Source organism: Coregonus clupeaformis, chromosome 9 (genome assembly GCF_020615455.1).
Source record: "Coregonus clupeaformis isolate EN_2021a chromosome 9, ASM2061545v1, whole genome shotgun sequence".
NCBI lineage: Eukaryota > Metazoa > Chordata > Actinopteri > Salmoniformes > Salmonidae > Coregonus > Coregonus clupeaformis.
In genome coordinates, this window is record NC_059200.1 from 21,183,964 (window position 1) to 21,199,150 (window position 15,187).

The window sequence follows — 15,187 nt, forward strand, 5'->3', positions numbered from 1 at the left end:
AGTGCATTTGGATGATCCAGAAGAGGATTGGGAGAATGTCATATGGTCAGATGAAACCAAAATATAACTTTTTGGTAAAAACTCAACTCGTCGTGTTTGGAGGACAAAGAATGCTGAGTTGCATCCAAAGAACACCATACCTACTGTGAAGCATGGGGGTGGAAACATCATGCTTTGGGGCTGTTTTTCTGCAAAGGGTCTAGGACGACTGATCCATGTAAAGGAAAGAATGAATGGGGCCATGTATCGTGAGATTTTGAGTGAAAACCTCCTTCCATCAGCAAGGGCATTGAAGATGAAACGTGGCTGGGTCTTTCAGCATGACAATGATCCCAAACACACCGCCCGGGCAACGAAGGAGTGGCTTCGTAAGAAGCATTTCAAGGTCCTGGAGTGGCCTAGCCAGTCTCCAGATCTCAACCCCATAAAAAATCTTTGGAGGGAGTTGAAAGTCCGTGTTGCTCAGCGACAGCCCCAAAACATCACTGCTCTAGAGGAGATCTGCATGGAGGAATGGGCCAAAATACCAGCAACAGTGTGTGAAAACCTTGTGAAGACTTACAGAAAACGTTTGACCTGTGTCATTGCCAACAAAGGGTATATAATAAAGTATTGAGAAACTTTTGTTATTGACCAAATACTTATTTTCCACCATGATTTGCAAATAAATTCATAAAAAATCCTACATGTGATTTTCTGGATTTTTTTTTCTAATTTTGTCTGTCATAGTTGACGTGTACCTATGATGAAAATTACAGGCCTCTCTCATCTTTTTAAGTGGGAGAACTTGCACAATTGGTGGCTGACTAAATACTTTTTTCCCCCACTGTATGTAAACTTCCGACTTCAGCTGTATGTCAGGAGAAGTGAATTATTATCACAAGGAGACATATACTTGGAATACAGAGGAGGAATGGAGGGAAAAAGAGAGGCAGAGGAGGTCTAAGAGAGAGAGGGAGGAAGATTGTGAGCTTGAGTCGGTTAAAAATGGTGGAAAAAAGGGAGAAGGTTTGTTAAAGAAGAATGGTAGAAAATGTAAGCAGAGTGAGCTGAAGACAGGAGGAGAAATGGAAGTGAATGAGGGTGAAGTTTCTGAGGTGGTAGGTGTGGTGAAGTACTCGGAGCCTGAGGCTTGCACCGAGGGTCAGGATAAAGATGAGTCTGTGACTGTTGGAGTGAAGTTTTTGGAAAAAGTGGACCCTTGCCTTTTGACGGATCCATTTGTGGTTTCAGGGTGGATGAAAAAAAGAGTTGGCTATAGTGGAATCGGTGAGGGTACCCAGAAGTGGTCTAGTGATAATTGTTTGTGTTTCTGCTGGTCAGAGGAAGAAGGCGCTCTGAGTTAAACAAATGGGGGCAAGAAATGTGAAATGATTCGCTCTCAAGAAAAGGGTGCCATTGAAAGGAGTGATTACTGGGGTAGCAGTAAATGTAAAAGTTGACCAACTGAAGGGGAAGATTCCCGGTGTTTGTGATGCTTGTTGTTTGGTGCGACACAAACAGGGTGGCGAGAGTGGGGAAACAGAAGAGTCATTGTCTGTTCTTTTGAGTTCTGAAGTTGAGACTTTGCCCGACAAAGTGAAGTTAGGATATACAGTGGGGAGAACAAGTATTTGATACACTGCCGATTTTGCAGGTTTTCCTACTTACAAAGCATGTAGAGGTCTGTCATTTTTATCATAGGTACACTTCAACTGTGAGAGACGGAATCTAAAACAAAAATCCAGAAAATCACATTGTATGATTTTTAAGTAATTCATTTGCATTTTATTGCATGAGTTAAGTATTTGATCACCTACCAACCAGTAAGTACATCTTCCGTTCATTTGGGGCTGGGGCTCATAGGTTCATTTACACAACTCTAACCACGTTTCCAGCCAACCATTTCATTCTGATTAATTACCTCACGTATGAATTTCTTTTTATAAATACCTACAGATAATTTGTTCGTTCGACATCTTCGGCGCCCGGAATGCAGTTGTTGTTGGGGGTTAACTGCCTTGCTCAATGGCAGAACGGTAGATTTTTCAACCTTGCTGGCTCTGGGATTCGAACCAGTGACCTATCAGTTACTGGTCCAACGCTCTTAACCGCTAGGCTTAACCGCTAGGGTGGAGATTAAGGTATAGTTTCACCCACATTTCTAAATTATGTACTTGGAGGGAAGGGTTGAACAAATGCAAGTTAGGGAGGAAATAGCAAAATGAACAGGGGCGGCCATAGCTTCAAGCTTAGAAATGCAGGCCGATATTCGAAAGCCTGAGCTGCCTGCGGGGAAATCTGCAGGGAGTCATCCGTCAGCCAGAGGGTTACTATCTACAATATCTCTGTATACTACCTATTGCAGTGGTGCCCTTCAGCAAGGCACTTTACCCCTAAGTACCCATGAGCTGCTCCCAGCCTGTGATGTGTGTGTTATCTGTAAGGTTGGTCACTGTGACAGAATATCTGTGCAAATGACCAATAAAGCAAGTATGGTAAAATGAAGGCCAGACTATCTATGGTAGCTGTGCATATAATGTTTCTAGTCCCAAAGTGGTTGCATGGTTCCAGGCTGTATCACAACCGGCCGTGATTGGGAGTCCCATAGGGCGGCACACAATTGGCCCAGCGTCGTCCGGGTTTGGCCGGTGTAGGCCATCATTGTAAATAATAATTTGTTCTTAACTGACTTGCCTAGTTAAATACAAATAAATAAATAAATGAAGGTTGTACTATTGGTTATCGACGACAATGTGGAAGACGTAGATTCTGTTTCACACAGGGTCAATGAAGATCAGTGTCCCCCCCCTCAAAGCTCTGTCCCCACTCTCAACAATGAATATTTCAGTTTTACTTACCCTCAAACTTTGGAATCAAAGAGGCCAGGTTCCACTCATTCAGCGTATCTTTACAAAGCTGTCCATTCATTGGCCTTGACCTCAGCATTAAAGTACAGAAATTAAAACATGTTAGAAACATAGCTAGCTAAACTACCTTGGCTACATCAAATTTAAGGTAAACTCTAATGTTAGCTAGCTAGCAGAATTTGCATCCATCCTCCTCAACTTCACAAGTCCAACTAAAAGCTGCCACTGTCAGAAAGCATTGAAAACCAGTACAGTAACGCTAGCTAACTCAATCACCATGCAAGCATGAGATAAGCCTGCCAAATAACTTGGTTAAATTAACCCAGGTGGAGAATTAGTCATATCTAGCTATGGTAACTTAGCTAATGTTTGCTAACGAGTGAAACAGTGTCCGAGACAGTCCATAAGACGTGTCAGACTTAGCTAGCTGAGGTAGCTAGCTAGCTAACTTTAGCTAGCTACAGTACCGTTACAGACACAAGCCAAACGTAGACAAAAAACATACATTTAGTTATATTCCGCGACAACACTTCAGTAAGCTAGCATCGCGAGAATGGTCCCGAGGCTAACGTTAGCTAACTTTACCACAACCATAGATATTAGCACAGAAAATGGCTAGCTAGCTAATGGCCGTAGCTAGCTACTTAATTATGATAGGACACCCTATTTAACCTGAATGACCATCAAATTCATAATGTGGAAAAATACGTAGTGTGTACTGTACGTTCGTATCGTGGTGAAGCGAGAACTTTCGGACCGAGTTAGCCAAGAACAAAATAAGAAAGTTGAGAGAAAGGTAGCGATGCCAGACTCCTGGTGCGAACCAGGAGTACGGTGGAAGTAACTTTAGACAAAGATTCGGTTGGAGAGCCTCGTAAATGGCATCCCTTGAGAAAGCAAGAACAAGATGTACAGTTGAAGTCGGAAGTTCACATACACTTAGGTTGGAGTCTTTAAAACTCGTTTTTCCAACCACTCCACACATTTCTTGTTGACAAACTATAGTTTTGGCAAGTCGGTTAGGACATCTATTTTGTGCATGACACAAATAATTTTTCCAAAAATTGTTTACAGACAGATTATTTCACTTATAATTCACTGTATCACAGTTCCAGTGGGTCAGAAGTTTACATACACTAAATTGACTGTGGCTTTAAACAGCTTGGAAAATTCCAGAAAATGATGTCATGGCTTTAGAAGCTTCTGATAGGCTAATTGACATCATTTGAGTCAATTGGAGGCGCACCTGTGGATGTATTTCAAGGCCTACTTTCAAACTCAGTGCCTCTTTGCTTGACATCATAGGAAAATCAAAAGAAATCAGCCAAGACCTCAGAAAGGAAACTGTAGACCTCCACAATTCTGGTTCATCCTTGGGAGCAATTTCCAAATGCCTGAAGGTACCACGTTCATCTGTACAAACAATAGTACGCAAGTATAAACACCATGGGACCACGCAGCCGTCATACCAGATGAACGTATTTTGGTGCGAAAAGTGCAAATCAATCCCAGAACAACAGCAAAGGACCTTGTGAAGCTGCTGGAAGAAACAGGTACAAAAGTATCTATATCCACAGTAAAACGAGTCCTATATCGACCTAACCTGAAAGTCCGCTCAGCAAGGAAGAAGCCACTGCTCCAAAACTGCCATTAAAAAGCCAGACTACGGTTTGCAACTGCACATGGGGACAAAGTACTTTTTGGAGAAATGTCCTCTGGTCTGATGAAAGAAAAATAGAACTGTTTGGCCATAATGACCATCGTTATGTTTGGAGGAAAAAGGGGTCGCCTTGCAAGCCGAAGAACACCATCCCAACCGTGAAGCACGGGGTGGCAGCATCATGCTGTGGGGGTGCTTTGCTGCAGGAGGGACTGGTGCACTTCACAAAATAGATGGCATCATGAGGAAGGAAAATGATGTGGATATATTGAAGCAACATCTCAAGACATCAGTCAGGAAGTTAAAGCTTGGTCGCATATGGGTCTTCCAAATGGACAATGACCCCAAGCATACTTCCAAAGTTGTGGCAAAATGGCTTAAGAACAACAAAGTCAAGGTATTGGAGTGGCCATCACAAAGGCCGGACCTCAATCCTATTGAAAATGTGTGGGCAGAACTGAAAAAGCGTGTGCGAGCAAGGAGGCCTACAAACCTGACTCCGTTACACCAGCTCTGTCAGGAGGAATGGGCCAAAATTCACCCAACTTATTGTGGGAAGCTTGCGAAAGGCTACCCGAAGCATTTGACCCAAGTTAAACAATTTAAAGGTAATGGTACCAAATACTAATTGAGTTTATGTAAACTTCTGACCCACTGGCAATGTGATGAAAGAAATAAAAGCTGAAAGAAATAATTCTCTCTACTATTATTCTGACATTTCACATTCTTAAAATAAAGTAGTGATCCTAACTGACCTAAGACAGGGAATCTTTACTAGGATTAAATGTCAGGAATTGTGAAAAACTGAGTTTAAATGTATTTGGCTAAGGTCTATGTAAACTTCCGACTTCAACTGTAGCTAGATTGCTTGGTTTCCATTTTCCAACAGATGTTTCTAGTCCCCTTGATTGGTCATCAACCATTACTGGTCTTGGAACTCATGTGTTCACCAGAAACGGCTTCAGGTAAACTGTTTGCCACTAGTAGCAATAAATATTATTGTCGCCAAAGGTTTGCCGCAGAATCACCACTAGCCGGCAAACGTTTTCAAACTTGTGGCAACATTTTGTGCCACACTATTTAGTTTCTAGTACATTTGCCATAAACCTGCGGGAAGTTTGCAGCAACAAATTCATTTTTGTAAGGGTTTGTGTATGGAACATTTCTGGGATATTTTATTTCAGCTCATGAAACATGGGACCAACACTTTACATGTTGCATTTCTGTTTTTGTTCAGTAGAGTATAACTCAGAGTAAGGATTGGGGAGGTGGTCTTTAGGAGGAAGTCCTTAGTAAGAAAATGTGTATTTGCTTTCCTTGTGACAACTACAGTTGTAGAGAAGCGCATTAATACTAGAGATTTTCACACCCTTTTATTGACCATGTGTTTGTTTGTCATACAGTCAAAACAATAACATAAACATGTTTTACCTTAGAGAGCTCGGAAACAAAGAAAGTTGATCATAAAATGCAAATACTGAGATTAAGCAATACCGTAGTTCAGCAAAGAACACCAATACTGTAATAATAATAATAACAACAATCAAAGTTAAAATAAATATAATATAATAATGTATTTAATGTCTGTCTCTCATACAACTCCTTATGGCACTCATTTCCTGTGCGGCTGTCAGTAGTAAAGTTGTTAAAAATAAGATACATTTTTGAAAAATATTATGTATTCATACATGTGTGTACTGTATGTGTATCTGTGTGTTTGTTTTGAATAAACATGATGCAAGAATAGATCAATTAAATCAAAAGTCACATACTGTTCAGACAAAATGTTTCACTTCCTGGAATAAACAAAACAACAGTGTTGTACGGATGGAGTGAGAAAACAATAACATGAGGGAGCCAATCAGATTCCAGCCCCCACCGCACATTCCCTCCGATTTAATCTCAGCAGTAAATAATCTGATTGAAAGAGTGGCCTGTGGGCATGAAAACACAACCGCAGTCTCTCCATCCCCATCCTGACTATACTGTACACACAGCACAGCTAATACCTCCTCTCCTCCAGTGCTGCTAGCAGAGCCCAGAGAGAACGATCAGACTCAATCGAGTGCGGAGTTAGTACATCCTCCTGGTCCAGCAAGGCGTGTGTAGAGGGAGCTAGGCCAAGTCCAAACCAATTGAATGAAGAAAAGCCACAAAATGTTGTTCAGCTTTATTAGCCCGTGGATCTCAGATTTTAGACAACACAAGGAATCAGGTGAAAAGAGCACGATTTCAAACTCCAGTGAACAAGATTACCATAAATTACATTGTAAAGCTAAAGTGTATAAAATATCAGTCATTTATTTAGTTCTCATCAGTATGTTTTCTCATCAGACCTAATTAGAATAGACAGTGTTTCACAGTAATGATAACGACTGAAGTAAAACAACTGTTCAAATCCCTCTTAGCTTGTTTATCCCAACGAGTTAAGCCAACCCTACACACGGTTTGATAAATTGGCACATTAATAAATAACATAACTTAAACGCCCCCGCTTTAATGTCCTTTTACTGTTATTGCAGTCCAGTTAGTCTGAAAAAGTAGGATAACATTTAATGTACAGAGCTGGCTAGGATTATTTCTATACATCACTTCGTTGGTATGTAAGACACACACTAGGGGGACACACGTCTCACCCTCACAATTTAACACACACTAGGGGGACACACGTCTCACCCTCATAACATAATCCACACTGACATTAAGAACAGAATCATAATCTGCAGTTGTATGTACAAGACAAGATCAAGCCATCACCCCAGTTGGTCTTCCTTAAGAAGCAGCTAGTCTCTCTCTCTCTCTCTCTCTCTCTCTCTCTCTCTCTCTCTCTCTCTCTCTCTCTCTCTCTCTCTCTCTCTCTCTCTCTCTCTCTCTCTCTCTCTCTCTCTCTCTCTCTCTCTCTCTCTCTCTCTCTCTCTCTCTCTCTCTCTCTCTCTCTCTCTCTCTCTCTCTCTTTCTCTCTCTCTCTCCTCTCTCTCTCTCTCTCTCTCTCTCTCTCTCTCTCTCTCTCTCTCTCTCTCTCTCTCTCTCTCTCTCTCTCTCTCTCTCTCTCTCTCTCTCTCTCTCTCTCTCTCTCTCTCTCTCTCTCTCTCTCTCTCTCTCTCTCTCTCTCTCTCTCAAAAATAGCATGTAGAAACAGAGCAGAGGAATCCACCACAAGCCCTTTATTTCCTATGTTTTTATGGCCTATAACATGTTGTTCCCCTCTCTTCCATCACTCCTCCACTTCCAAACCATGATGTGATGGATGGCATACTCTATAACTTGGACCATAACTTGGGATATGATCTGCTCCGTTCCCTTTCTGGTGATAAGGCTGGGGATTGGTGGAGAGTGGCAGTAGTGGGAGGAGCCTCCATAGCCCCTTATCCTTATCACCATGGTTTCTTGGTTTCTTTAGCAGCAACTACAGAAAGTCTGTTATTTGTTATTCAACGGTACAGTTGATGTGGTGGAATTCAACCGGAGGGTGATTTTGTTAGACCGGAGGGTGGTTTAGTTAGATCGGAGGGTGACTTCGTTAGACCGGAGGGTAATTTAGTTAGACCCGAGGGTGGTTTAGTTAGACTGGAGGGTGGTTTAGGGTAATCCAATACGAGTCCAGACAGAGTAGGGTCAACATCCTACTCACCACAGACCAAGCAGAATGAGGAGAGGATAGATTTTGTTTGATGCTTATCTTTTCTCCAGTTAATGTGTGGTTATAACTGAGCATAAGACCGAGGGACATGGGAGCAGTAGTTGTCGAGCTGCAGTCCCACTATCTGTCCCCATTCTATTTATCTATCCGTATCCATAAGTCCTCCATGCCATGAGGTGGCGCCGATTCCACTAGACGTCAGTGCTGATGCTGCAGCTGCGGTTGAACATGTCCCTCATGGTGACTGACCGGGTCAGGTTCAGTTTGTGGTAGTTGGGCATTTCTAAGGGCAGTTCCAGGTCGTGCTGTTGGATGCTACGGTAGCTGATACGGTCGCCGCCGTTCCGATGGCCGTCCGGGTGCTGCAGGTAAAAGGGCAGCTCATGGTGTGTGCACGATGGGCAGAATGTCTGCGAACGCGTCAGTTTCCGCGCTGAAGGCGGTGTGAAGAGGGTGGGGCCGTTAGGGGTGGAGGCGGCGACCGCCGCTGCCACGATGTTATGGTTGGAGTGGACTGGCGGGAGGCGGGACGTCACCGCGAAGTCGGGCTCCTCCTCCTCCGACTCCAACTCCTCCTTCTTACAGCAATAATACTGTCCGGGAGAAAAGACACAAGGAGAGAGAGCTTTAATAATCACAGCATATCCTTGACAATAAGAAATGTTCTAGGTATATTTGATCTGTGACAGACCTGGTTCAAAACACAACTGTCAAATAATTCAAAGACTTGAATGGCTCTTTTGGAAAGTCCATTGCCTACATGAAGTGATACAATAATTGATATTCAATGTAAAGCTGACAACGAAAACATTAAGAAGATGACCCAAACAGCAACTATCACTTAAAATATACAGCTACATTTCTTGACTGACATGGCAGGCCTGTTCTAAATCTACACTGTGTTTAAAACCGTCTCGTGTGGCACACATTGACATTTGGTCAGCTATTATAAAACATTACATTGAGCTGTTACAAAATATTACACTGAGATAAATCTGAGGCTGGCAAAGAGAGCGTGCCTGAGAGAAAGAGATGAGAGATGAACCCAAGTATTTGTACAATTAATCCTACGCGACTCTGAGAAAAGGAGCTGGCTGTCTGTCTTTTAGCTGAATAGAATAGGAATGGATGGTTAGTTAATTAAATGTCATCTCTTTCTGACCCACTTACAGTCTTATGGTAATACATTGTAATGGAAAAAGTGTCTCAACTCACCCCGATCTACCCTACCTAGTTCTATCTACACACTGACGGTTTGATGAGCACAAATCATCAGACATCCCAGAACCAAAGAACCCTGCTGGACCAACACGTCATGTCTAGTAAGAGAGTTCTGAGTGATCTGAGAAACGCAATTTCAGCAACACCTAATAGAAATACCGTTGGAAAGTCCTCGTGATAGTTGATCAGGCTCTGGTCATGGAACACCCAATTACTCAACCTCTCCAATTACTCAAGCAAATACCTAAATTACCTTTCAAAAACAGATTAAACAACAAGTCATGAGGGGACACAGACACACTCTTAACACAGTTTTTCTTATTTTGTTGTCTTGTTTGTATATCGTTGTATTTTAAATTTGTGTGACTGTTCTTGTCTATCAGTGTATCAGTGTTTTGTTACTTCTCATGTTTTGTGTTTTTTGTGGACTCCAGGAAGAATAGCTGCAGCTTCTGCAAAAAGCTAGTGGGGATCCAAATAAACAAACACATAAAGAAACATTACCAACATAAAGTGCCCTAAAATAATTCAACTGTAGCTTGAACACACAGGTTGTGATTATCGTGACATTGGATCTTTCTGTACCACATAGCCTGACTCGACAGAAGAGAGCAGTCCCGAGAGGCACATCCTGATGTCAAAACTAAATAAAGTTTTTTCAGATTTAGATTGAATCAGATGGAGTGTCATGTCTTTCTGTTGTCAGCTTTCAGTTTTACTGATGATGTTCAAGATACATGCCACATCTTACTAAAGCTCTCAGTCAGAGGTCTTGGACAGAGGGATAGAGGGAGCTTGATGTTTATTGTGTCACTGACAGTTCAGTGACAGTACATGATCTGACCACAATGAAGAGAGTTATTGAGAGGGGTTTGAGAGGGGCCTAAGAGGGGCTTGAGAGGGGTTTGAGAGGGGCTGGAGAGGGGCTTGAGAGGGGCTTGAGAGGGGCCTAAGAGGGGCTTGAGAGGGGGCTGAAAGGGTTTGACAGGGGCTTGAGAGGGGTTTACGAGGGGTTTGAGAGGGGCCTGAGAGGGGCTTAATAGGGGCTTTTCATTTACATTTACATTTTAGTCATTTAGCAGACGCTCTTAGTGCATTCATTATTTTTTTAATTATTTTTTTTCATACCGGCCCCCCGTGGGAATCGAACCCACAACCCTGGCGTTGCAAACGCCATGCTCTACCAACTGAGCTACATCCCTGCCGGCCATTCCCTCCCCTACCCTGGACGACGCTGGGCCAATTGTGCGCCGCCCCAGTGCCTTGACTTTTTGTTGTTGGATTTCAGTTTTACTGATGATTTTCAAGACACAAGCAACAGCTTATTAAAGAAGCCAGTCTTCTCTCAGGTCAGATTTACACTATATACAGAGAGAGGGTCATGAGAAGGTCTTACCTGCAGTCTACAGTAACACAGTACTGCGATGATGCACAGTAAGATAACTGTAGCTAAAATACCGCCTGTGATGACCACTGTCCCGGCTGTCATTCGAAAGCCTCTCCATCAACAGCCTGCAGAGAAGAGAGAATGAAAGAAAGAGGGGGAGGGAGGAGAGAGAGAGAGAGGTAGGAGAGAGAGAAAGGGAGGAAAGAGAGAGAGAAGCGGTAGATAGTGAGGTAGAGATAGAAAGAGTACGGCAAGGAGAGAACAGAGAGAGATCGAGAAAAGAGAGCGATAGTGAGGTAGAGAGAGAGAGAGCTAAAAAAGAAAGACAGTATCTATCAGTGTATTGTATTCATTGAGCAGATCTTTAACTTTATGTCATCCACTGTAGCGCTACTTGAATTAGTCTCCCTTTCCTAACATGTGATAAAATCAAAGTGTAAATCCATAATCTAGACGTCGTCTCTCTGCTTGAAACACAGACACAGGAGATAAAGAAACAGGAGGATGAGTCATGGAGGGACAGACAGAGAAACGGATGGGGCAGGGATGGATTATGATCCCTGTCTTCTACTCAGAGGCAAGAATGATTGACCTCTGAACTCTGAACCTTACTCAGAGGTCACTGAGGAAACAAATGAAGAAAGGCAGCAACATTTTGATCAAAACTGAGCGGAGCGCCTCTTTGGCGCTTAACAATACCACACTTAAGCCAGGATTGAAACCATCACACTGTGATTGACTTCAGAAAGGCACTGGAGGTAGAGTAAAGGTATGAAAATAACAACTGAGCATTCTGAATCAACCAACCTTAGCACTGACTGACACACACATCTGAGACTGCACTTCCACCCAACCTAACCTCTTCTCTAGTCCAGCTACAGTGTGGTTGCGTCCTCGGAAAGAGAGCAACAACCTGTCTTTGCCAAAAGGCACACACACGCAATAGCACAGACAGTGGGTCCAAAGGAACAAGTTGGCACATTTTAATGAAACATGGCACAAACCACAAAAGGAGTCTTGCCAATTACTTTAGACAATTCTAAAGTTGAAATAGGAGAGAGAGCATACACGCTACAGGGAAGGTGAAAGGCATGCACAGGAAATAGGAACACTGCTACAGAGACCCATTCAACAAGCTGGCTCAGAGGAAACAATATAATGAACTAGAAAATGTCCTCACTCCCATAACGTTCTTTATTGTTAACCTGTCTGTTCCTGGAACATAGTGCATGGAAAGTACACACGTCAGGTCAGCATCACAGATCAAACCTCCCTGAGCTTTAACTCACCAAGAACCCACCTAATGTACCACCAAGTGCTAAAAAAAATGGTGTTATAACCAAAAAGGTTTCAATGGCTTGCTTCACCCTCAAAAAGGTTTTATAGAACCACATATTATTCTTATTTTTAGCAGTTCACAGCTAGGCTGAAGAAACCATTCCATAGCCTCACACAGTCACCTCCAGTCCACTTCAATAGTATATGATGCCAGGGTTGTGGGTTCGATTCCCACGGCGGACCAGTATGGGAAAAAAAGTATGAAAATGTATGCACTCACTACTGTAAGTCGCTCTGGATAAGACTGTCTGCTAAATGACTAAAATATCTAATGTTATACCTTTCTTTATCCTGTAGAATGATTTTATACAGTAGCTCCTTGTTTTCCCTCCACCAAATAGACTCAAATATGAGAACAGTAATATTCCTGATTTATCGTCACAAAATGTTTTTCTTTTCACCTGTTCTGACCTTCAAGTAGATTTATTCGGGGACATTGAGCAGCTATGTAGGGTTACGCTGGCAGTTTCTATTACACCGAGAAATTGAGTTGCATGAGAATGGTAATATATAAAAAGCAATCACAGTTGAGCACATGACTGACCAGGTAAACACCCTCAGGTAGGTGGTACACAGAAACAGAGATGTCCTAATGGTATAGAGAAAAGGAAATGCTGTCGCTACTTCGACTTCAAAAAACCAAGCAGCATGAACCCTAGAGCAGCTTGAAGATGAACAAATATTCAGCAACACTTTTTTTGCTTTAAGGATCAGTCTTTACATTATGCTGGCTGTTGCCTACTGATCTAGGTAAAGAAGTACAAAGAAGCCAGCAGCCTTGTTGTACTGCAGTGGTCACCAACCTCTTCGGAGTCAAGATCACTTTCTGAGTCAAAATGCAAGCAGAGGTACCGCTCAGATTTTTTTTAAACTTTAAAAAAATGTAAGCCTATGCAACATTAACCAGTTAAAAATAGTTCTGTAGCAATGAGGTTTGTGCAGTAGGCTATAGACCCAATACATTGTCACTGCATATTGGCTATGCTTGAATTGCCCTGCCAATGTTGTTCTACTCAGACCATTTTGAAATTATATTTTTTGAAATGATCACACTGGTAATAGATAATTTGTTGTGTTATTTGTGAGGCACAGCTGAGTGAGCATAATATATATATATTTTTTTATTTTACTGGACTGATGGCCTGCATCTGATGGTCAAATGCGCCGAATACAACAGATGTAGACATTACAGTGAAATGCTTACTTACAAGCCCTTAACCAACAATGCAGTTTTTAAGAAGAAAAAATGTTAACTAAAAAATAGATAAGTAAAAAATAAAAATAGCAAATAATTAAAGAGCAGCAGTAAAATAAGATAACAGTAGGAAGGCTATATACAGGGGGTACCGGTACAGAGCAGGGGACGGCCTGTTCAATAGGGCGATATGGCGACGACTGCCAAACGGGAAAAGGAAGGGATTTTTTTTCTAATCAATTATATCGCGCGCAGCAGTAGTTATCAGTGTTGTAATCTATACGTCTGATCTGCCACAGTGCCACACTGCCACTAAATGTCGAATCAGGCTAAAGTCGTGCTTCAAATGGCTCCACCCCCCTTTTGGGGCGATTTCAGTCAGATTGAAAATCGCCCAGAACTTCTGTCATAGACTCCCCATGTAAAATCTATTTTTTCAAATTTCAGAGCCTTCAATACAATCTCAATGGGTGTCTGTGGGCTTGCACTTACGCGCTTTCGTCACATGAACGTAACTAAGAAAAGAGAGGGTAGCAGCGTCAATCAATTCACTACTACTATCAACATGGCTAGGCTTCAGTGCAACTCGATTGTGTCTTTGAAAGAATTTCCTTTTGTCGGCGAACAAATGAAGATAAATTGCAACGAAACAATTAGGACCTCCCAGACCAAATTTAATAATTCAACAGGTTTCTACTAAAAGGGGGAAGTCCTACACCCGAGGATTTTCCAAAAAATGGTACGAACGAAAAATAACATTGCCACTCAACTGGATGAGGGATACAGGCTAGCTGTCCGCCGCCACAACGATGAGGTTAGTGTTGATAATCACAAGTTTACTGGAGAACTGAGACCAAGTAGAGACTTTGGACAGGGTGGATATGGTTATATTGCGATATTGTCAATACAGTATATCGTAAAGTATCACTATGTAACTCGATTTCTTTCACCCCAATCCCTCAAATTAACGGTAAATAACTGAATTGTTTGCCCCACATTTAGCTAAGATGATTAGCTAGCCAGCTAAAATGTTTTATTTAGTTAGCAGTCGCATCTACAATAGTTTACTGTCAATAACATGTCTCCAAAAATGACGTGGTGTCTCCAATTGTGTTGACATTTTACAATTGCGATGCGCATCCATGAGTATCCACTTTCTGTAGCTCAGCTGGTAGAGCACGTGCGCTTGTGCGCCAAGGTAGTGGGTTCGATCCCGGGACCACCCATACACAAAAATGTATGCACGCATGACTGTAAGTCGCTTTGGATAAAAGCGTCTGCTAAATGGCATATTATTATTATTATTATTATTATTATTCCAGCCTTGTGTAGGTCTCCAATTTTGTCCCTGACATCCTTGGAGAGCTCTTTGGTCTTGGCCATGGTGGAGAGTTTGGAATCTGATTGATTGATTGCTTCTGTGGACAGGTGTCTTTTTATACAGGTAACAAGCTGAGATTAGGAGCACTCCCTGAGATCAGTCAATAAATGATTCTGGTATTGACTTATATGCTGCCCCTGTCTTCATGTTGTTGCTGGACATATCTTTTTAAAAATGTGTGTAGGTCACCTAAATCATCAGAAAAATTGCCCCTCCTGAGAATTTTTTCAGGAGCCGCCACTGGTACAGAGTCAATGTCCGGGGTACCGGTTAGTCGACGTAATTGAGGTAATATGTACATGTGGGTAGAGTTACTGTGCATAAATAGTAAACAGAGTAGCAGCAGCGTAAAAGAGGGGGATGGGGTGGGGTGGGAGGGGGCAATGCAAATAGTCCGGGTAGCCATGATTAGCTGTTTGGGAGTCTTATGGCTTGGGGGTAGAAGCTGTTAAGAAGTATGAGTGGGGGAGGGAGCAGCGGTGAGGCTACCTCTCACCCGAGTGACCCCGACTCACC

The 15,187-nt window shown here is 42.4% G+C and overlaps 1 protein-coding gene across 1 annotated transcript in view; it reads right to left on the reverse strand.

Annotated features, from left to right (window-relative positions):
• Positions 1 to 7,877: 7,877 nt before the first annotated feature.
• Positions 7,878 to 15,187, reverse strand: part of LOC121573456 (protein FAM163B) — a 39,870-nt gene continuing 32,560 nt past the window's right edge. The window contains exons 2-3 of the mRNA XM_041885461.2: positions 10,767 to 10,882; positions 7,878 to 8,742 (exon numbers count right to left, since the gene is read on the reverse strand). Of these exons, the coding sequence (XP_041741395.1) occupies positions 8,341 to 8,742; positions 10,767 to 10,859 (495 nt within the window). The 5' untranslated portion in view covers positions 10,860 to 10,882 and the 3' untranslated portion in view covers positions 7,878 to 8,340. The remainder of the gene's footprint in view (positions 8,743 to 10,766; positions 10,883 to 15,187) is intronic.